The 17728-nt window shown below is 40.4% G+C and overlaps 1 protein-coding gene across 1 annotated transcript in view; it reads left to right on the top strand.

The window, feature by feature from the left end:
- Nucleotides 1–142: 142 nt before the first annotated feature.
- LOC145205258 (netrin receptor UNC5B-like) overlaps nucleotides 143–17728 on the top strand; it is a 38423-nt gene continuing 20837 nt past the window's right edge. Inside the window, exon 1 of the mRNA XM_080077936.1 lies at nucleotides 143–699. Within this exon, the coding sequence (XP_079934062.1) occupies nucleotides 546–699 (154 nt within the window). The 5' untranslated portion in view covers nucleotides 143–545. The remainder of the gene's footprint in view (nucleotides 700–17728) is intronic.

Genomic DNA, 17728 nt, shown 5'->3' with positions numbered 1-17728 from the left:
GCTGGTTTACATGCTGCAACGTCATAAACGCCGCGCACGCCGTAGTGTCAACGACTCGTCGGGAACCCTTTATCAATCGGTGCGTGCTTGTAGCCACAAAGAAGGGGTTTGCGCTGAATTTGATACGGCGCGTGAATTTGGACACCTAAGCTGAATTGTCGCATTGCAGTGACGGGCAGAAACCACGGCACACGACTGAGGAAAACGCGAAGCCACAACTGTTGCTAGTTGCCGATTTTTGTGTGAGTTGAAAAGGGTGGATTCGGTGCAGTTTGTGTCAATAAGGCATAAATTATTCTGCTGTGTTTGAGCGGTGCGACATCGACTGATAAGACGAGCTCAGATCTTTTGGCAGAGCTGGGTCGCTGCTAGAGTCGAGGCGACAGTAGAGCAAACATCTAACTCAAACAAAGACGCATGTTGTGTTGATCAAGCGGCACTGTATCGACGAAGATAATATTTCGTTGCTTTTACGCGAAGAAGCGCGGCGCCTTCCCTCGCGTGTCAATCAGTAAAGCAGCGAGACAGTAAGGAACGAAGCAACGATGTGGACATCATCGGGTGTGGCACGCGTCCGGCGCGGGAACCAAGTGTTTGCATTGCGGCCGATTTGCAACGCACGACTCGACCTCTTCATCATTGCTTTGATGCTATTTGTGAGCGTTCACGGAAACAAAGGATTTCCACAGGAAGACATACGTAAGTGTTTTGCTTATTTGGTTATTTGCTTAACCTGTTTAGAGAAATCGTTTGAATGAAACTAGAACCAAACCGAACACAGAGGAAATAACGTTTGTGCGCAAAGTTGATGATTTTTGTGCAAACAATTTGAGTTTTGCAGATTTGCTGATCGAAGCTAAGTTGTCAATTAAGTCATTTATCCGCCAAACGTCTGTAATTTGCATTTTAATTGTAGATTTTGTAGGTGGTGTTTTCAATTGACACTCTTGTTTATAAATCGTAAAGTTGCGCAAAACTATACTGTTATGCTTACCAAAATGTTCTATATGCCTGAAACTAGCGTTTGTTGTGGGGCAAGCCTTGTGGTCCAACGAAATGATTGTAGTTTCATTGCAACAGCACGCCGTAGCAAAACTGACATTAAAGTAACGACATTTGCACGAACAGAAAACATCGTCACGTTTAGATAAGCGTTTTGTGAAGTTTTTGTCGTATCACCCATTGTGTATGTACATGCCCTAATAACAAAGCGGAGTATATATTTGGCAAACACCCTGCGATAAGAAGCACCTTTTCCCAAGCGCACAGGCTAGTGAAACTAAGGCGGTGTACTTCTGTTCGGGCAAGCTGGCGCCAGTAGGTTGTTTATACCCTAAACTGCCCTGCCGGCTTGCTGAGTCCTCTCCAACTCATAACGTTCCACTTTTTTGAACTAATGCGGCACTGGGGTCACCTGTGTTATTACAAGAAATGGTTTCAGTTTTAAACGACACCTGAAAATGAATAGTAAAGTGCAAAAAGTGACAAAACTCTTGGCTTCATACTCACAAATCCAAATTCAGGAATATTTGCTAATATATGTAAGAGATTATTTGTTTTAGTTTGCATTGGGTAATGTAGGTTTTGCTTGGTATGTAATAATGTTATTAAAAAACACAAAGGTGTTGAAAGTAAATCTCACTTAGAAGTGGCATAAATAGTGTTTTTTAAATGTAAAACAAACACCTCGAAACCACAAATCACCCCCTAAAAATCATTGGCTCCTGTTTAAAGAATTCGCAATTTTTACCTCGAACCATAACAAATGTTTTAAATCAGTCGGGCCCGTAATCTCACCGGCCGACAGTAATACGATTTTCAGCCTGGTAGCCACAAACAACGATAACAATCTCAGGGTTTCAGTAACAAGCAGGTGGCTGCATTCACTGGAACACAACGCTTTGATTGATTTAGTACCGGCAGAACCTAAATTAGTAAGCCCATCTTATCACTGCGGACCTACTTTTCCCACGAGTGGGCGTTCTGTTGTGGTTTTGTCGGTAAAAGGGGCCGCTTGCCATAATTTGCCATTTGCGCTGACATTGCCCCACACAAAGTAATGCATCTTTTTGAACAATTCTGCCCACCCGAGCCGACGCGACATGTGTACGTTTTCGAACACAAATATGGGCGAAGTCGTGGCGCTGCTGGAGTGCAAGAGAGCGTGGCGGTTTCTGGAATATTTTAAGTGCAAGTTGACCCCAAAGGGTGAAAGATAAAATGTCACCCCCAGTAAAAGTGCAAGTGGGGCAACTGTTCCATTTTAAAGCCACTTTTTGAGGCGTCGAAGCCCCTTGTGGGTATTTCTAGCGAAGTGGTCTTTGGCGTCAATTCGGCCCCAAGTTCCCTGGTTGGGGCCATGAGAGTGGGGCGAGGGGTCACTCTGGGTCATCGGGGGCGTACCGACGATGTATGACTGAGGGAGCGCTTTCAACACGTAACAATGCGTTAATTGAGTACAACGAACAAAAGCGGATTGGATTATAGATTGACGGCTTCAGACTATGGGGAAAATATAAGTAAGTTTTATTCTATGAGATTGAATGCTTTGAAAACCCACATTACGTAGTGCCCCAGTAACATATGCAAGCTAAATATACAAGTGTATATTATACAAGTATTACGCCAGATATGTTACATTGGCACATTTTGATCTGTTCACAATTTGTCCGGGTAAAAGCACATTATATAACACAATTACACAATCGCTGCTATGAACACAAAATGAAACAGGATTATGTGTTTTCTTCACACCTGCAAGCAAGTCGTAAACGAAAATCATATATTAGCCAAGAGCACTCACTTTAGATTTCAACATAGTGGTGAAAATATTCCCTATGCAACCAATCTTTGCGACTAAAAATCGAACGGTCACTTAAGCGAGTCGCGACAACCTCCTTATATCGTTCAATTATTACCACTTAATTCGATGTCATCCAGGGATTTTGCAACAAGTGCATCAACACGCAACTTAAGATGGAGGATATAACAGCTCGAAAACAGAACAATTTCGGTTTAGCGGTGTCGGGTTTTTTGTTCAGTAAACTTAACATTTCCGTTTCGACGAGTCAACCCAGCAGTTGTCGCGCCAAAATGCATGTGCAGAACCTTAGTTGCTTGTTCGAGTGAGAAACGAGGTAACCTGCGGCTCCCTTAGGTTCACAAGGTCAGGGTCGAACTAAAACAAAGAGCGCCTTTCCCCTATCACATCACAGTGTTGACGCCAAGTCTCAAATTACCGCAGTCATAAGCCACTGCCCTGAACCTTTCTCTGCGCGTTTTGTTTTGCAATTTTAGCCTGTCAGGTGCTCATTAAAATTTGCGGTAATTTTGAAAGTTTCGTTTTTTCTGCGAACCCAGTCGCTTGTACCGCGCTTGCGAGACAAAAGTTAGATTCTCGGAATTTAAGATACAAATTTTAGTTGCTTTTGTAACAATGTCCACTTACGAACACTGGTTTAGTGGAAGCTGTGGTAACGTAACTGGTGGCATAACATAATAAATTAACCAAAATAAGTACCAAAATTAGCGAAGAGCCCAGTTGCAACAAGAAAAACTTTATCTCAGAAATATTTTAACTTGCTTCGGCATTGATGAATCGGTTTGGTCGGTCTTTAACCACGCTTCACTGCACCGCTGGGGATTATTGCTACTCTGAAGCTACGTATCTATCGCATCAATCGCCTTTAAGCGAACCGGCACAATATAATTGCATTGTCCCCATGGCAACCGTCAGATGCGAGCCGTTTCCTGCGCATGAACACTTAACACTGATTATCCCTACTTGAACCAACTTTCCCGTTTCCCTCCACAAGCTGTTTACCCGCAAGGGAATTGCACGATTAGCTAATTATCGATTCAACAATGGGATTAATGCCCAGTAATCCAACAACATTCTTTGACTATTATTACAGCTTTGTGACGTAACAGTGTCGTGGGTGATTTATTTTCTGTTGCTCCAATGTGAACTTTAATCTGTATTCCTTCAGTAACAGAACGTGAACTTAAGCGCAGGCAGAAACTCGTTTGAAAGTGATAAACAGTAGTAAGTACAAGTGATGTACATGCGCTGTGTTTGTCGCACGAAACCGGATGATTTAGAGGGGTAAAATGGGACCTAATTACCAGCCTTTCGACCCCGCTTCGTTACCCCGTTTTGGCCCCATCTGTTACGCTCAGATTATGTTTGCGTGTCGACTATTTCTTCCCCTGAAAGCCGTCGTCTTATCCGCTCCGGTGTTTCGTTTATCTCACTGTTTGCACCATCATAAGCGAGACGGAGACAGGGGTCTTACTCTCCCCCCTCGCAAGTGGGTTAACCCACAGACGCCTCACCCCTGGGGCACTTGTAACGGGGTCCCGGTGGCGCGGCCGGGCTGTTTCGCGTCTTAGCCTTCCCCTCCGCGCAGCTCATTACCGTTCCTTACCGTCATGCCTTCCTAACATTTCAAGGGTCTTTTTTACAACGCGCTCTTCAGTTCTGATAAGGATCAGGCGTTTTTACTCTGACTCTTTTCGTCCCGGCGCAAGCCACTAGTGCTTGGGGTAACACGATAAATTGAGCGCTTCCAGCTAAAATAATAATGCACGTCTCGCGGCGCCCGTTGTCCACTGTTCCATGCATACAAACTTGACAGGCCATCTGCTCGTATGTTGTTTTTGCATTGTTGCAAGTTTTTAACGACCGCGCTAAAATAGGCCTTGTCATTCTTTGCAAGTTTGTTTTGAACACGTTATGCTTGGTTTGTAATGTTCCCACAGAATTTTAAAAATCCGGTTTCGGAAACTTTCTCTAGAAGCAAAACGGATCATTAAGAGCAAACAAGCAAAAATACAAGTTCTTAATAAACAACTACAGTATTTTGTTTAGCATTACACCAGTTGAACGACAATTTTTTTAAACTCTTAACATGTTGACAAAACGCTTGTTCGGTATTTTCTAAGTTCATTTTCTCCAGTTTGTCATTTGGGAATCAATGTTTTAAAGCCTAAGACCGCCCAAGGTGCGATTAAAGTACCGTTGTGAGTGCAAACATGCACAAAAAATTATTGTGTATAGCATTACACCAGTTGAACGACAAATTTGTTAAATATACAACCTGGATGGACGAATTCGATTGAACCCTCTTCTAAATTAGAAAGTCCGATGGCTTATTTGTTAAAATAACCGATTAGTTTTAAATCGCGTATAGATTAAATTACTTATGTTTTTTTGCAAATAACTGTTCTTGATCCAAGCAACCTGTTGCCTTGTCACGCAACTTCATGCTTTCCGCTTTAACCCCGTGCACATTGATTTACCTTTATAGATGTGGTTTTGCCGGTGTTACCTAATACTCCCCGAGCCCAGCTGCTAATACTGCGCGGCTTTTTGCACCTGCGCGAATCGGTTACGTGAAAGAAAGCGTTGAACTATAGAACTGTGTAGATTCTCATGTAATTGCTCCGCTAATTTCGCTCGAATTATAACACGCGGTTGCATGGATGCCAAACCATAATTGCAGAGATTTGCCGGGTTATTTACAACGGCTGAAGATGCCCCTCAGTTAAGATGGATTAGAGGTCGTTATAGTTACGATTTCGTTCAATTTACGGAGGATTAAAGTGTTTGTACTTATCTATTCGCTTTGTCTGGTAATCATTATGTAGAAGAAGCGATTCAACTTTATGCATTTAGTCGTTCATCCTTATGAATTTATGTAATATGTTTCGCCTTTGCGGCATCATCGGTATCATTTATAAGCAAGCACAAAACTGTAACTGTAAAAATGCACATAAATGCTTAAAAGCGTTTAGATCTTAAAAGATTTCTTGAACGCAGTCTGACTTTTAGACATAACAATGTTGTCAAATTGTGAATACAAACAAATCTATTTTTAATCCCTAAGAAAATCTCGTGTTTGACTTTGACTTGTGATTGACAAGTCTCAAATGGGGTTTAGTGCGAGCATAAGCCCCATGTGGGTCACGGCCCCCATTCGTCAGTGGGTTAGACAGGGCGTAGACCAAGGGCCATTCACTTAACCCCGCTAGCCCCAATTTCACCCGGTATCCCTGTGTGAAAGGACCTCTGTTAATTCTATTAACCCAGAACCTTGAACTCACAAGGGAAATTTGATACTAAGCAAAGTTTTGGGCCAAATGACAGCCGGAGAATTTGTGCGTTAACAACATTCCAAACGATATTATGACTGTCTCGTAATGCAGTTATGCTGGCTAGCAATCATGTTTAGCAAACTCAACATGCTTTAGGCAAACTTGTGTTGAAAATTTTAATACCCCTCTTTCTTTGTCGGAGTACAATAAAACAGAATCAAACCCAAATTTACCATCGTATGTTAGGCTTGGCAAAAATCAAATAGTTTTGTCCACGATAAACGAGATTTACACCAACTAGTATGATACACATGATACTGGTTTTGCCAAAGTGTTAATTATATCGCCTAATTTGGACTTGTATTGTAATCGGTCTGTAAACCATAAATGGCAAAAACAGTAAACTGTTTGTGTAAGCGTGATGAAATAAATCCGGTCTGATTAATCACACGAAATTGGATCTGTGTTATCTCACACAACTTTAATACTTTCACATGGTATTTATAGGATCAGCCATGCACTGTTAGGTTTCATGTTCAGTATCCTACTTAAAATTCACCACGCCATCCGCCCCTGTCATTTTCTACTGAAGCGATTTATCCTCTAATCCCCATTAATCCACCCTTCTTGCTGGCCCCCCCTTTTTTTGCCGCATTTTATTAGCGATGTGTTTGAGGTGACGATAATGCCGTGCTAAAGCTCGTGTCCCAGCGACTAATTAGTTTTTAAATCGCGGCAGGTTGGCCTGTTTGGCGCCAAACGCTGCACTCTGCGTCTGCTTTAGTTTGTCATAACACAACATCAAGCAATTTCAGTTAATCGTTAATCTTTAGTGGCTTTTCGGCGCAGAAACTCACAGGTTAGGTCGAACGCGTGTCCAAGTAATTTACGAACTCGCTGAATTGCTGTTTCTGTCAAATCAAGGTCGATTTTTGGATTTTTGCGTTTGGCCACAAATGTTTGTGGATGGTTGAAACTTTTGCAGGTTTGGTATAAAGTGAATGCTTTGCTTATGGTGATTACTTGGCGACAAATCAAGGTTCTTGGTTTATGATCGTGGGCCATATCAGTGTGTACAAAAGTGACAGAAATTGACTGTGGCGAGTGCAAGTGAGCAATGGATTGTGTTTTTAATGTTTAGTTGTTGAAGCACGTACAAAAAACAAGCTGTTTAAACACTTGTTCGATTACGAAATTGTCAGTAAGCTATTAGAATTAACAAATAACGTAGTGCTCAAGTTTGTTGCGTTGGCATGAACGCTATGATACGAATTTCCAGCACGACTAGGACGAAGCATATTTTCCCAGTGAAAACAGGCATAAAACTTTGTCCCCCTGGTATCGTCACTCGGTTTACAGTTGGGAGAAAAGCACCCGACTGCGCCTCATTGCAAAGTCAACTTCAAACACGATGTTAGGCTTTTACTTAAGACGCGAAAGTCAGCAGACAAGTACGAAGGCCCAACTTGAACTATGCCAGACTGTTTGTAATGAGATCGTTAAGTCGACCACAGTGGGGCCGAGGAAAAGCGAACGGTTTGGGTGGTCTTGGCTCGCTCCATGCGTTCCGACTCGGCCTATACGGTCACCCTTGCTCTATTATTATGTAAAAGTAACCGCCCTCGAAGCCCTCTGGTTGTGGGAACAATCCTAACTTGCCACTTAACGCTGGGCTTGCACAGGTTCGGATTATGTTTGCATTGAACGAAAAACGGCAACCTTCCCAAATAAGGTTGAGCGAATCGTTTCAGTGTTTTCTAAATCCTGCTAATATGTCCGACTGGAACAAAACTTACGACAGGAATACTGTCTTAGTTTTTCGCCCCATTGTTTCACATGTTTCGTACATGGCATGAGCATTTGCCGAAACGTTTGAACAATAAAGCATGTCGCTTTTTACATCTATTTGGGCCGTTATTTTCACCATTAAACTTATCAACAGATCCGTATATAGTGTTCCTTTCGTACAACATTTAAACAGAGAACTTACTGAAAGATTTCCAGGGAATATTTTGGACACAAACTGCTTAATAACATTCCAAAATTTGAGGTCAAATTCTAAACTTGTAAAACTGTCAATCCGTCATCGGAGACAGAGGCGGCTCCAGACTTGACAGTTGAGCGTTGTTATTTACCGCACGACTTTAAACGCTGTTGGTTGTGTAGTAAACTTGCCCGCTTCTTTAAGCCACGTTGTCAGCCGTCGTAAAAACTTAATGGTTATGTTTGCTTAGGATCGTATGGCAAAGCTTTTTTTATCTCTCTGTCTCACGCAACAGCAGCTCATGTTCACTTAATCGGAAGTTGTTCGGGACTAAAATTTTGTCAAATAATCATGCGCTACGACTTAGGTGGTTTATCCGCTTGTTGAGTAAGAACAAAACATTTTAAACAGTGACAAACGTCCCAAGCTTCAAAAAATGTGTAACACTTTCAAGCAATGATCTAACTTGGTCAAAAGCAAAATTGACACGGAGTTTGTTTGTACTTGTAGTGAATACATTCTTGCCGTCGTTTCCGTAGACGTTTCAACAATCTCTTTTATTGTCAGTGCAAAGATCTACCAATATGTATGTGTTTGTCATAAACATGTGGTTGGTGTCACAATTTCGGTGAATTGTGATTTTCTCGGTTTTACGAGCGGTCCGCAAATTTCCTGGACGCAGGAATTCATCGTCGGCTGATTCAATTTCCGCACTTACAACGTACTTTTACGTGGCCACAGGGCGTACACGGATCACGCTGCGCTCATGCGGAAAAGGTTGCGAGCAATTTTGCTGAAGGTAATTGTCCGGACACGAGACAGTTGGCTGAGCCGCGAGCCTTTACGGAGCTCTGTGAGATATGTTTGGTAAACAGTCACCAATTTCATCCCACTCTCCCCGCATTTTGTTCGTAATTAAGGCGCGACGACTGTGCTAGCTTTAAAGTCCCCGGAAAGATGACTTCCAATTTTTTTGATTACTTGATGCATAAAAACACGACCATAATCCACACTGGAATAGACTTTCTGCTTAGTTTTAACATTTAAATTTTGTGAGAAAACCAACTTTAAATATCCGTTTCAGAACAGAACGTTGTGCAAGCTTTGTCATAGCTGCGTTTGCGCATATTTGACCATTGTTTATGCTGACTTATGCAGCTCTACACAAATGACTGCACATGCTCGCTTGTGAACCCGATTATGTAGGGCGGGTTGTTGTAAGGTGTGTCGTGGCTCTAAAATTGCCGAAGCAGCAAGACTTGCTGGGGATGGTGGCGCCAACCCGCTGACCGCGCTACACCGCACTTGGCTTCAAAAACATCCGCGTTTAAATCCTTCATGTGGAAAGCACAAACCGACCTGGCCTGGTTACAACAGAAACCGGGTTTGGACAACATGAGAAATTTGGTCCCGTTTATAGGAAGTTTGCATGCTGTACATTGCGGTTGTACTTTGGTTTGTTGTCCAAAAACATTAGACCGGAGAAAGGTGGTTGACATTGCGAGTTATACACAACAATAGCTTGCTTTATATTTCGCCTTTTTTACATGATAACTTGTCAAAACCAACTGTTGATGACACGACAGCAGAATGTTCTTGTGCAACAAAACACCTTTTCATCATTCACTGGGAAGCGTAAGCAACTTTTTCTGTACCCAGGAAACCTCTAGGCCTAAGGTCGGCGCCCTCAACGCAAGTTTGTGAACAACAAGGGTATTTATTTCGCCTGCTTTCTTGTTTCAAGTGATCCAACTTTGCGGTTTAAAGCTGGCCATGCATAAAACCCCGCATTTTCTGCAGCTTGCAAAGCCAGGTGCAGGCTTGGAAATATGCCCTGACACTTTCAAGACGCAAATGACCCAACAAGAAAGTCATGAAGGACTCTTTAAAATACTTCTAGTACAAACTATTGTTCATGAACAAATGCATGTATATGAGGTCAGAATGACACAAACCATTGCAATCCAGTGGAAGATAGGCCTGTTTGACAACACTTTTGTGAAAAAAACATATTTTTACACAATGTAGGGTTGTAAAGATTTTAACAAGAAACAAATAAGCCAATATATTTCTATAGAACATTACGTTTCGACAGCAGCTTATCAAGCATCGAAACAAACCCTTTGAAATCTTTGAAATTGTGTCATAGGTTTCTTGCGAAACGTCGCTTTCTATGGCAAATATATTGGCTCGTTTATTTTCTCGTTAGAAACTTAATTTGAACACCTAAAATTGTGTATAAACCCCACGTGATAATCAGAATGCATGAACCGACCTAAAGTTGTTCGCAAAACCTTGAAAAAAGCACGGAGAGAGCCAGTTTGGTCGAAGTTGGGAGGAAATTTAATCCGGATTTTTCGTCGCCGCTAAATCTGCCTGACCTTTGTCGCACGAGCCGAGTTATTCTAAAGTCGAGTTCTCGGTAAACACGAGTTCCTCACCCCGCCGCGCCACTCTTAATCCTCTGTTTGTGCCACTTAGTAAGGCACACGACTCACGGCGCCGCACTAAGGATGAGTTGAGTTAAGTTTATTTATGTACATTAATGCGATGACAATTAGAAATAAATTAATGTTAACTTCCTAACTGTTGTAAATTAATTTTCAAGGTTAATCACTAAAACCTTGAGAAAAATATATGAAAAAAGCAATTTTCATGTTGAAGCGACTTGTGGGGTGTAGGAAATGTATACTGTTAACACATTGATAAGTAATTGGGATGCCAAATGATAGCTAACACAACCAACTTTGTGTATGTTTTTAAGCAAGCCTTTCGCCGTTGTCCTTACGAAGTGTTTTAATTGATCTTGCAACGTTGTTACAACAAGCAGATTGATGAGCAAATGTTGGTGTAAATACAATCCACGTCGAGCGCCCGTCGTAGTTTGTTTGCCGGCTGCAGAGGCCAGAGCTTTTTCACTGTGCCGTAAACACGTTTAATCGTTTAGAATCTGCGAAATAATTGGGCTGTAAAAAACTGCCGGGCCCATCTTAGCACGTGGGGTGTGTAATGTTGATACAACCACCACAGAACAAACACTTCCGTGTCTCGTTTGACAATTGATCGGTTTTCGTCAAATGTGGGCAAAGTTGAAGTTTGCTTGAATAACTTTTGTTCATCATTTATTATATAAACGTTTCGGCAAATGCTCATGCCATCATCAGTAATATCACTGCATTTGCCGAGACGTTTGAATAATAAAACATGTCGCTTTTTTACGTCTGTTTGGGCCGTTATATTCGTCATCAAACTTAGGAATGTATTTGTTGTTGAACTTTATGTTGTCAATTTCGATTTTAGGCAAATTTATGGCGGCTTTTAGGATCATTGCTGGTTTGATTTTTTTTAACTGTTTGTAAATTGTGTCGACACACAAACCATATATTTATAAACATCGACAAAAGATTGTAAAGTTATTTATATACTATATACACCAGTTCCTTGACACTTGTTTATGATTAGATGGTAAAGTGTTTTGTGTTTCATTGTTTTTGTGGATTTATATTCACCCTAAACACGGACTTCAAAGTTAGCTTGATCAAAAATCAAACTGTCAAGAAAGCTTTTGCAAACTAGTTTTATTTCTTCAAAATACGGCAAACTTTTGTATGATAAGCTAATTCGCCGCAGTAATAAGGGTAAAACAAAATTACTACTATATTTTCTAAAACGGGTGTTGAAGGCAATGCAGAGCGCGTGGCGTCAACAAGGAGGTGAAAGATACAGTCACTCGACGGCGTCGACGCCTTCGCGAAATAGCGTTTCGCTGTTCGAATGCCCGTTCTCGCCGCGTTTGTTTACCACCCGATCGGTCACACTGGCTGTTACTTGTTTTCTGAAACGCTCGATAGCTAATCGAGGTTGGTCAGAATGAGATAGGAAATACAAAATGGTGGACAACATGTTAGGTGTCACAATGATGGTTTGATCGATGGTGCTTCATACCCAGACTCAACAGACTGTTAAGAAGCGGTCGACAGCATTCCGAGGGGGTATTAAATGTCGAGAACGGCTTGAAATTTCGGCAATTGACTTTTGTAAATTGAAGTCTTCAGTTTGATTGATCTTTCGTTATATTTTGTGGTTTACGTTTCAACAGCGGAAAGTGTTTTTTTTTTGTCATGAAATGTGGAGAAAAATAAATTCGAAATTGTTTTTAGTTTTTAACACATGACATAGTTGAGTAAAAAATACTGATCCATTTTTCCGTAAAAGGGCCACATGATATGTCAAATACATCAGTCTCAAAGTATTGTTAAATTTTTGTTCCATGCTTGTAGAACTTTGTTGTGCAATTTGATTAGGAAAATAGATCTTTAGAATTCATGGTTGTCACTTCAACCAAATACAGACATGTAGGCCTATATATGAATAGACATACGACGCCCTACTTAAACCTACTCTGGATGGTAATCGCCAGTTGACCGCCCGACCGCCCGGAAGGCCCGTATGATTTACAACATCTCCATAAACCATCGTTCACATGAAACCAGAGAGCTGAGTGACCCTTCGTCAGCGGGCGGGATCGGCTGGTGATTGACACTTTGATAATCTAAACTGATTTGTCGTATAAGCAAACACAACTACCTTACTTCTGCATTACAAACACGTCGCCCTTCCATAGCTCGATCGCTCTTACTCAGCCTGACAGCAACTTGTGTCTAAAACGGTCATTAGACGGTTCAAAACTTGTAGTCGTCCTGTGTGGATGTTGTCTTGTAAGTGACCTGATTCAACCTTCGTTTCGGCAAATGTTTAAAACCTTATAATGTTAAGGCTGAATGTTTTAAGTAGCGTGTTTTTGCACTAGTAAAGCTGTTGCTGTAAAATTAATAAATCATTGTTGCTTGTTTGATCTAAGTTTAAGGTAAAACAAGTTTTCGAAACTTAGATTGGGCAAATAGATTCATGTTTTACAAGGCGTTGTTTCTTAAGTATAAATTACTTGCTGTGGTGAAAAAAAATGTATTTATTAATGCTTGTTTGGTCTAAAGTCAGAAATAGTTTGAAAACTTTGATTTAGACCCAAGTAAGCTGAAAACCGTGTTCAAATCGGCGAGCACGGAATATGACCTTTCGCGAGAGTTAAATGTCGAAAATCTGCGCGATTTTATCTCTAAAATATTCCAATTTTTGCGGCAGTTTGCTCAACTCTCTTTGATGGAGTTTGATCTCGTTTTGTGGCGAACTTTTTCATCGGTCGTTATTGCACCGAAATACAACATTAGTTCCTTTCTTCGTCTTTGTTTCTAAACCTATAATCTATACAAGTTAACTTAAAAATTCACCGCCTTAACACATTTTCCCCGTGTGAAAAATGCCTTTCCAACAATGCGAACAAATTTTAACATTTCAAACATATTAATTATAGTCGCGCAATCCGATGCTGTAGCTTCCAAAAATATCCCCCACAGACCCGGAAAAGTTGTCATACCAGCTTCATTTTCTTCTTTGAAACTCCTAATGGCCGATTAGAACTTTAGATAGGCGGTTTCAGCGATGTTTTGTTTATTTGATTTCAAAACTAATTGCGCGCGACCTCTTCTCCATCGTCGCCACTCGCAGCGTCGAATGCGAACAGTTCAACATTCTCTTATGATTGTCGACGATAACAACGTCATAATGCACCAGATGACGCCGCGATACCTGGTGACTCGCGATCATCAAACCCGAGACTTAAAGCGCTGAGATTTTTTACTCTCTGGGCTTTTTGAATCTTTCAACTTCAAAACTAAAAAAAACTATGCAATGACAAACATTTAAGAAGTAAAAATGAAAACAGATTGTGATTTCTTATTCGAATAGAATTTTTTTTGAAGTTTACTGTTTTGTTGGGTTTTTAGAGAAAAAATGTGATTTATATAAAATCTGTTCGCTATTAAGTTATAATGTAGGAAATTGATGTCTTATTCGAATAGAACCTTGTTTGGTCAAAAGACTTCGTTGAGGTTTGAGGAAAAACGAAGTGTAATGTTGAAAATTGTGATGTCTTATTCGAATAGAACTTTATTTGGTTGTTTTAACGTGATTTCCATGTTGATGGAGTTTTGTGAGCTTTGGATTATGGGTTGTAAGTTACACCAACAAACTCGTGCAACTTTGCCTCAGCTTAACCGTAAGACGCGTACTGATATCCTCCTAGGGTCAGAATGTCGCGACGTAAGATTAGGTTTAGGATCAGGTTTCATCCCTCAAACCCTTAAACATGCAAAAATGTGCATTGCATTAATGTGCACTAGCCTTTGAAAGTTCAGCACATCCTGTACGGGCTTTTGCATGATCTCATAAGCAATTTAAATCCCGATTCGGTGAAACTCTTGTAATTAATCGTTTATTCGTGTATAGAAGATTAGGTTTGGGAATTAGAAAAATTTATCTTGGGGTAAATTCGATTTTTTTTTGGCTTAAAAGAAAACTTAAAACAACATTCTACTGTCATAAGGTTGTCATTTGTCGGTAACATTTTAACCAGACTAAACTGCTCATTACGCGATAACTTTTCAATTTAAAGCATTAACGTATTGAAGAATATACGCAAAGGCGAAGACATCGATGTCCTAACCTTTACAGGAAGCGATGAAAAGGTAGATTAGGGCATCATTGGCTCAGCGGATATTGATTGCTGACGAAGATAATTGGTATTGTCTTGTCATAAGGGTCTTGCCCCAGTCTCACTGTCGCCAATGCCCGAAATTTTGTGTTTGGAAAGCAAACGTTTACAAGGTCGTGTTTGTGTAAGCTGCAGTCGGTAGCTTGTGTGCAGTGGATGGGAAATTTTGATTTGCAAATTAGATTATGTCGTACTTGTTTTTTTGTGTATGTTTTGATTGTAGGAACGCGGTTATTTCTAAATGATTAAACCAACTCAAATAACTTCAGAAGACATCAGAAAACATAAGACATCAAAAAACATAAGACATCAAAAAACACAAGACGTCAAAAAACACATGTATGTTATTATAGGAAGAAAATATGCGTTTGAAAAAATACCTTCAAAATTGAGATAAAGATAACAACAATGTGCTGTACTTTGTTTTCTTTTATTTGTTTTTTGAATGTTCGAAAGTAAAACCTGTTTTTTGACGCACAAACGAACATGCCTTACAACAACATCAGGGATAAAAAAAATCAGCTATTTACTTCGCCCGATTTGCTACGTTCGAAGTCTTTTCGCTATAATAAGCCCCATCATGAAGTTATTACTCGCAAATGCTCGACGTCATAATCCGAAAACCTTTATTCTCACAATGATTCACAGGAAAACAAGCGTAATAATTTGAAAAATACTGAATTATTTTTCTCTATTTCGTTCTTAAGGTCGAGCTTCAAAGTTTGCTCACACAGCTTTCCGCCCTCCAGTGTCCAGTCGATATTAATTTCGACTCGAGACGCCAGAGGTCAATTAAATTTTCTGAGGTTAATTCGCCATCGCCCCTTGTAGCAGGTGACGTCCCCTGATAATTGTGTAGGAGCGCCACAGGACAACTGGCTTACGCACTTACCACAAGTTGATCTCTCACCTACAGAGCGTTAAAAACAGCCTACGTTCATAAACTGTTTCCCATTTACTTTTTTGTAATACGCTCTAAAAATAAAAATGGTGTCAACATCTAAAATTATTGTTTCCCAACTTTTAAAGCAGTATGTTTGCTTTTTTGTGACGAATACGTCTTCATTATGGACAACTAATGTTTCAATCATACTGTGTTTATTATAATGTAATTTTTACACCATTACACCAATGGTTAATGTGAGAAGACATAACTAGTCCAAGACCTGAAATGGTTGAGAAACACTGATCCAAAAAGCGCCGCGTTTTAGAGAGGCTGACCTCACAACAGGGCGCATATAGCGTAGTGAAATTATCTCGCCAGGCGATTGTGCACCGGCTGTCATAATCTAATCACCAATCTTCTAACAAGGAACCAGCCAATCAAATCCACCCCCGGTGGGATTCGAACCCGCGTCAAAAGTTTCCTGCGCGTGTGTCCCGCGAGGCGAGAAACGCTTTTGAGCCACTTGAAACAGATAGCGCGTCGCGGCGTCAGTTTGACTGGCCTCTCTGTGCACCGTCGCCGGTGTCTCACGGTGTTTCGCCCATTCCTGCCTACTTAGCTGTTGTCTCTTCAAATAAGCCAGGTTCTGTTACGCTTTCCCTTTTTCCCATGGGTTTTCCGACCACAGCTCAAACTCGGGCTTGTGTTTCTTCAGAGGCACGCGTTTATTGGCCGAGAACGAGCTTACCTCAACGAAAGGTGGAACACTGTGTTGTGGATATTTGTCGCATATAATAAGTTGAGAATTTAGATTGCTGTAAATCAAGACAGTCAAGTCAGTTTGCAATCAACTCTGTTGGGAATTAAATTCGTTTAAAAATGGCGGAAAGTATATTTGCTTGAGCTGAGTTCGCGATTTAGCAACTTTAAGTTGAGTTGAGTTTGTTTAGCGAAAGTCGTCACGTTACAGTTGCCCTGAAGCAACCGCATGTGAAAGAAAAGTGACTATGCAGACCTGATTTGCTCAACGTGACAGTTTCGTTCAACGCGAAAGTTGATGATCAATGTATGTTGTCCTTGAGTTTGTTGGCATGTTGGTCATTTATGGCTCTGCATTATGAGACCAAACGATTAGGGTTGTTGTAAAATAGCGGCGTCGTATCACACAAGAATTATGTGGGGAAAAAGTCGCAAGTGGGAAGTGGGAAAGCATTAGAACGGGTCTAGAATAAAAGCATTTTTTAATGCATTTTGTAAAACATCGAACAAAATTTTCACTATTGATTGCATTTAAATGTAAACAAGAGGATAAGCTTTTTAACACGGTCAACAGTTGATTAAGAAGAATAAACTGGATTGGAAATGATTTTGATTTAGGTGCTGACGATGCATTAATATATTGGTGTGGTACATTGATCTTTAATAAATGACGTGTTTACCCAACAGATATCGTTAATGAAAGTTTAATAATTCATAAAATTCATTATTGCAAAACAATCCAATATAATAGCACTTACATTATGACGCCATAACGCGATGATTTAATGACGTAATAATTCGCGTAATTAGCGTCGATCCCGAATTTCCATAATAGCCGGATAATCGGCGCCCGCGTGTCTGAACTGACAAGTCCTGTTTACATTTTGCCTATGTTGGATTTGTTCTTTCGTGAAGGTTGCGGTTGCACTTCGTGTTTACCTTGTAATCTCTACGTGTCGTTGTTTCACTGTTCATAAAGAAGACGTCGTTATGAATTGCTTCGATTACGTTAGTTTGAAGGTTAGACCTGGCATACTTTTCTTTAGACTTTTGTTTTTAAGAAGACTGTGTTATAATTTACATTTGGATGCCTCATCAGTTCATAGGTTAGAGTTTGTTAATTTTGCAAAGTGTTCCCAAATCTTTCGTTTTGTGTTGGTAGATTTATAAACTGTTGGCCACGTAAGCATTTGTAAATGATCAACTGTCTATTTGGGCAAATCGTACTATCTCCGAAATTATAAGTTTTTATGTTTTGACGGTGGTGAAGAATAGCTCTGGACAATACATTTTAAATATGTTAATACCTTTACAACACGTGGTGAGCCTCAAATCTATTTTTGAACAAGAAATTGAAAAGCCATAACTTAACTAGCCACTTCTCTCATAATCT

Source organism: Phallusia mammillata, chromosome 8, assembly GCF_965637545.1.
Source record: "Phallusia mammillata chromosome 8, kaPhaMamm4.hap1.1, whole genome shotgun sequence".
NCBI lineage: Eukaryota > Metazoa > Chordata > Ascidiacea > Phlebobranchia > Ascidiidae > Phallusia > Phallusia mammillata.
The sequence above is the reverse complement of the archived record's forward strand: the minus strand, read 5'-3'. Positions and strand labels throughout refer to the sequence as shown.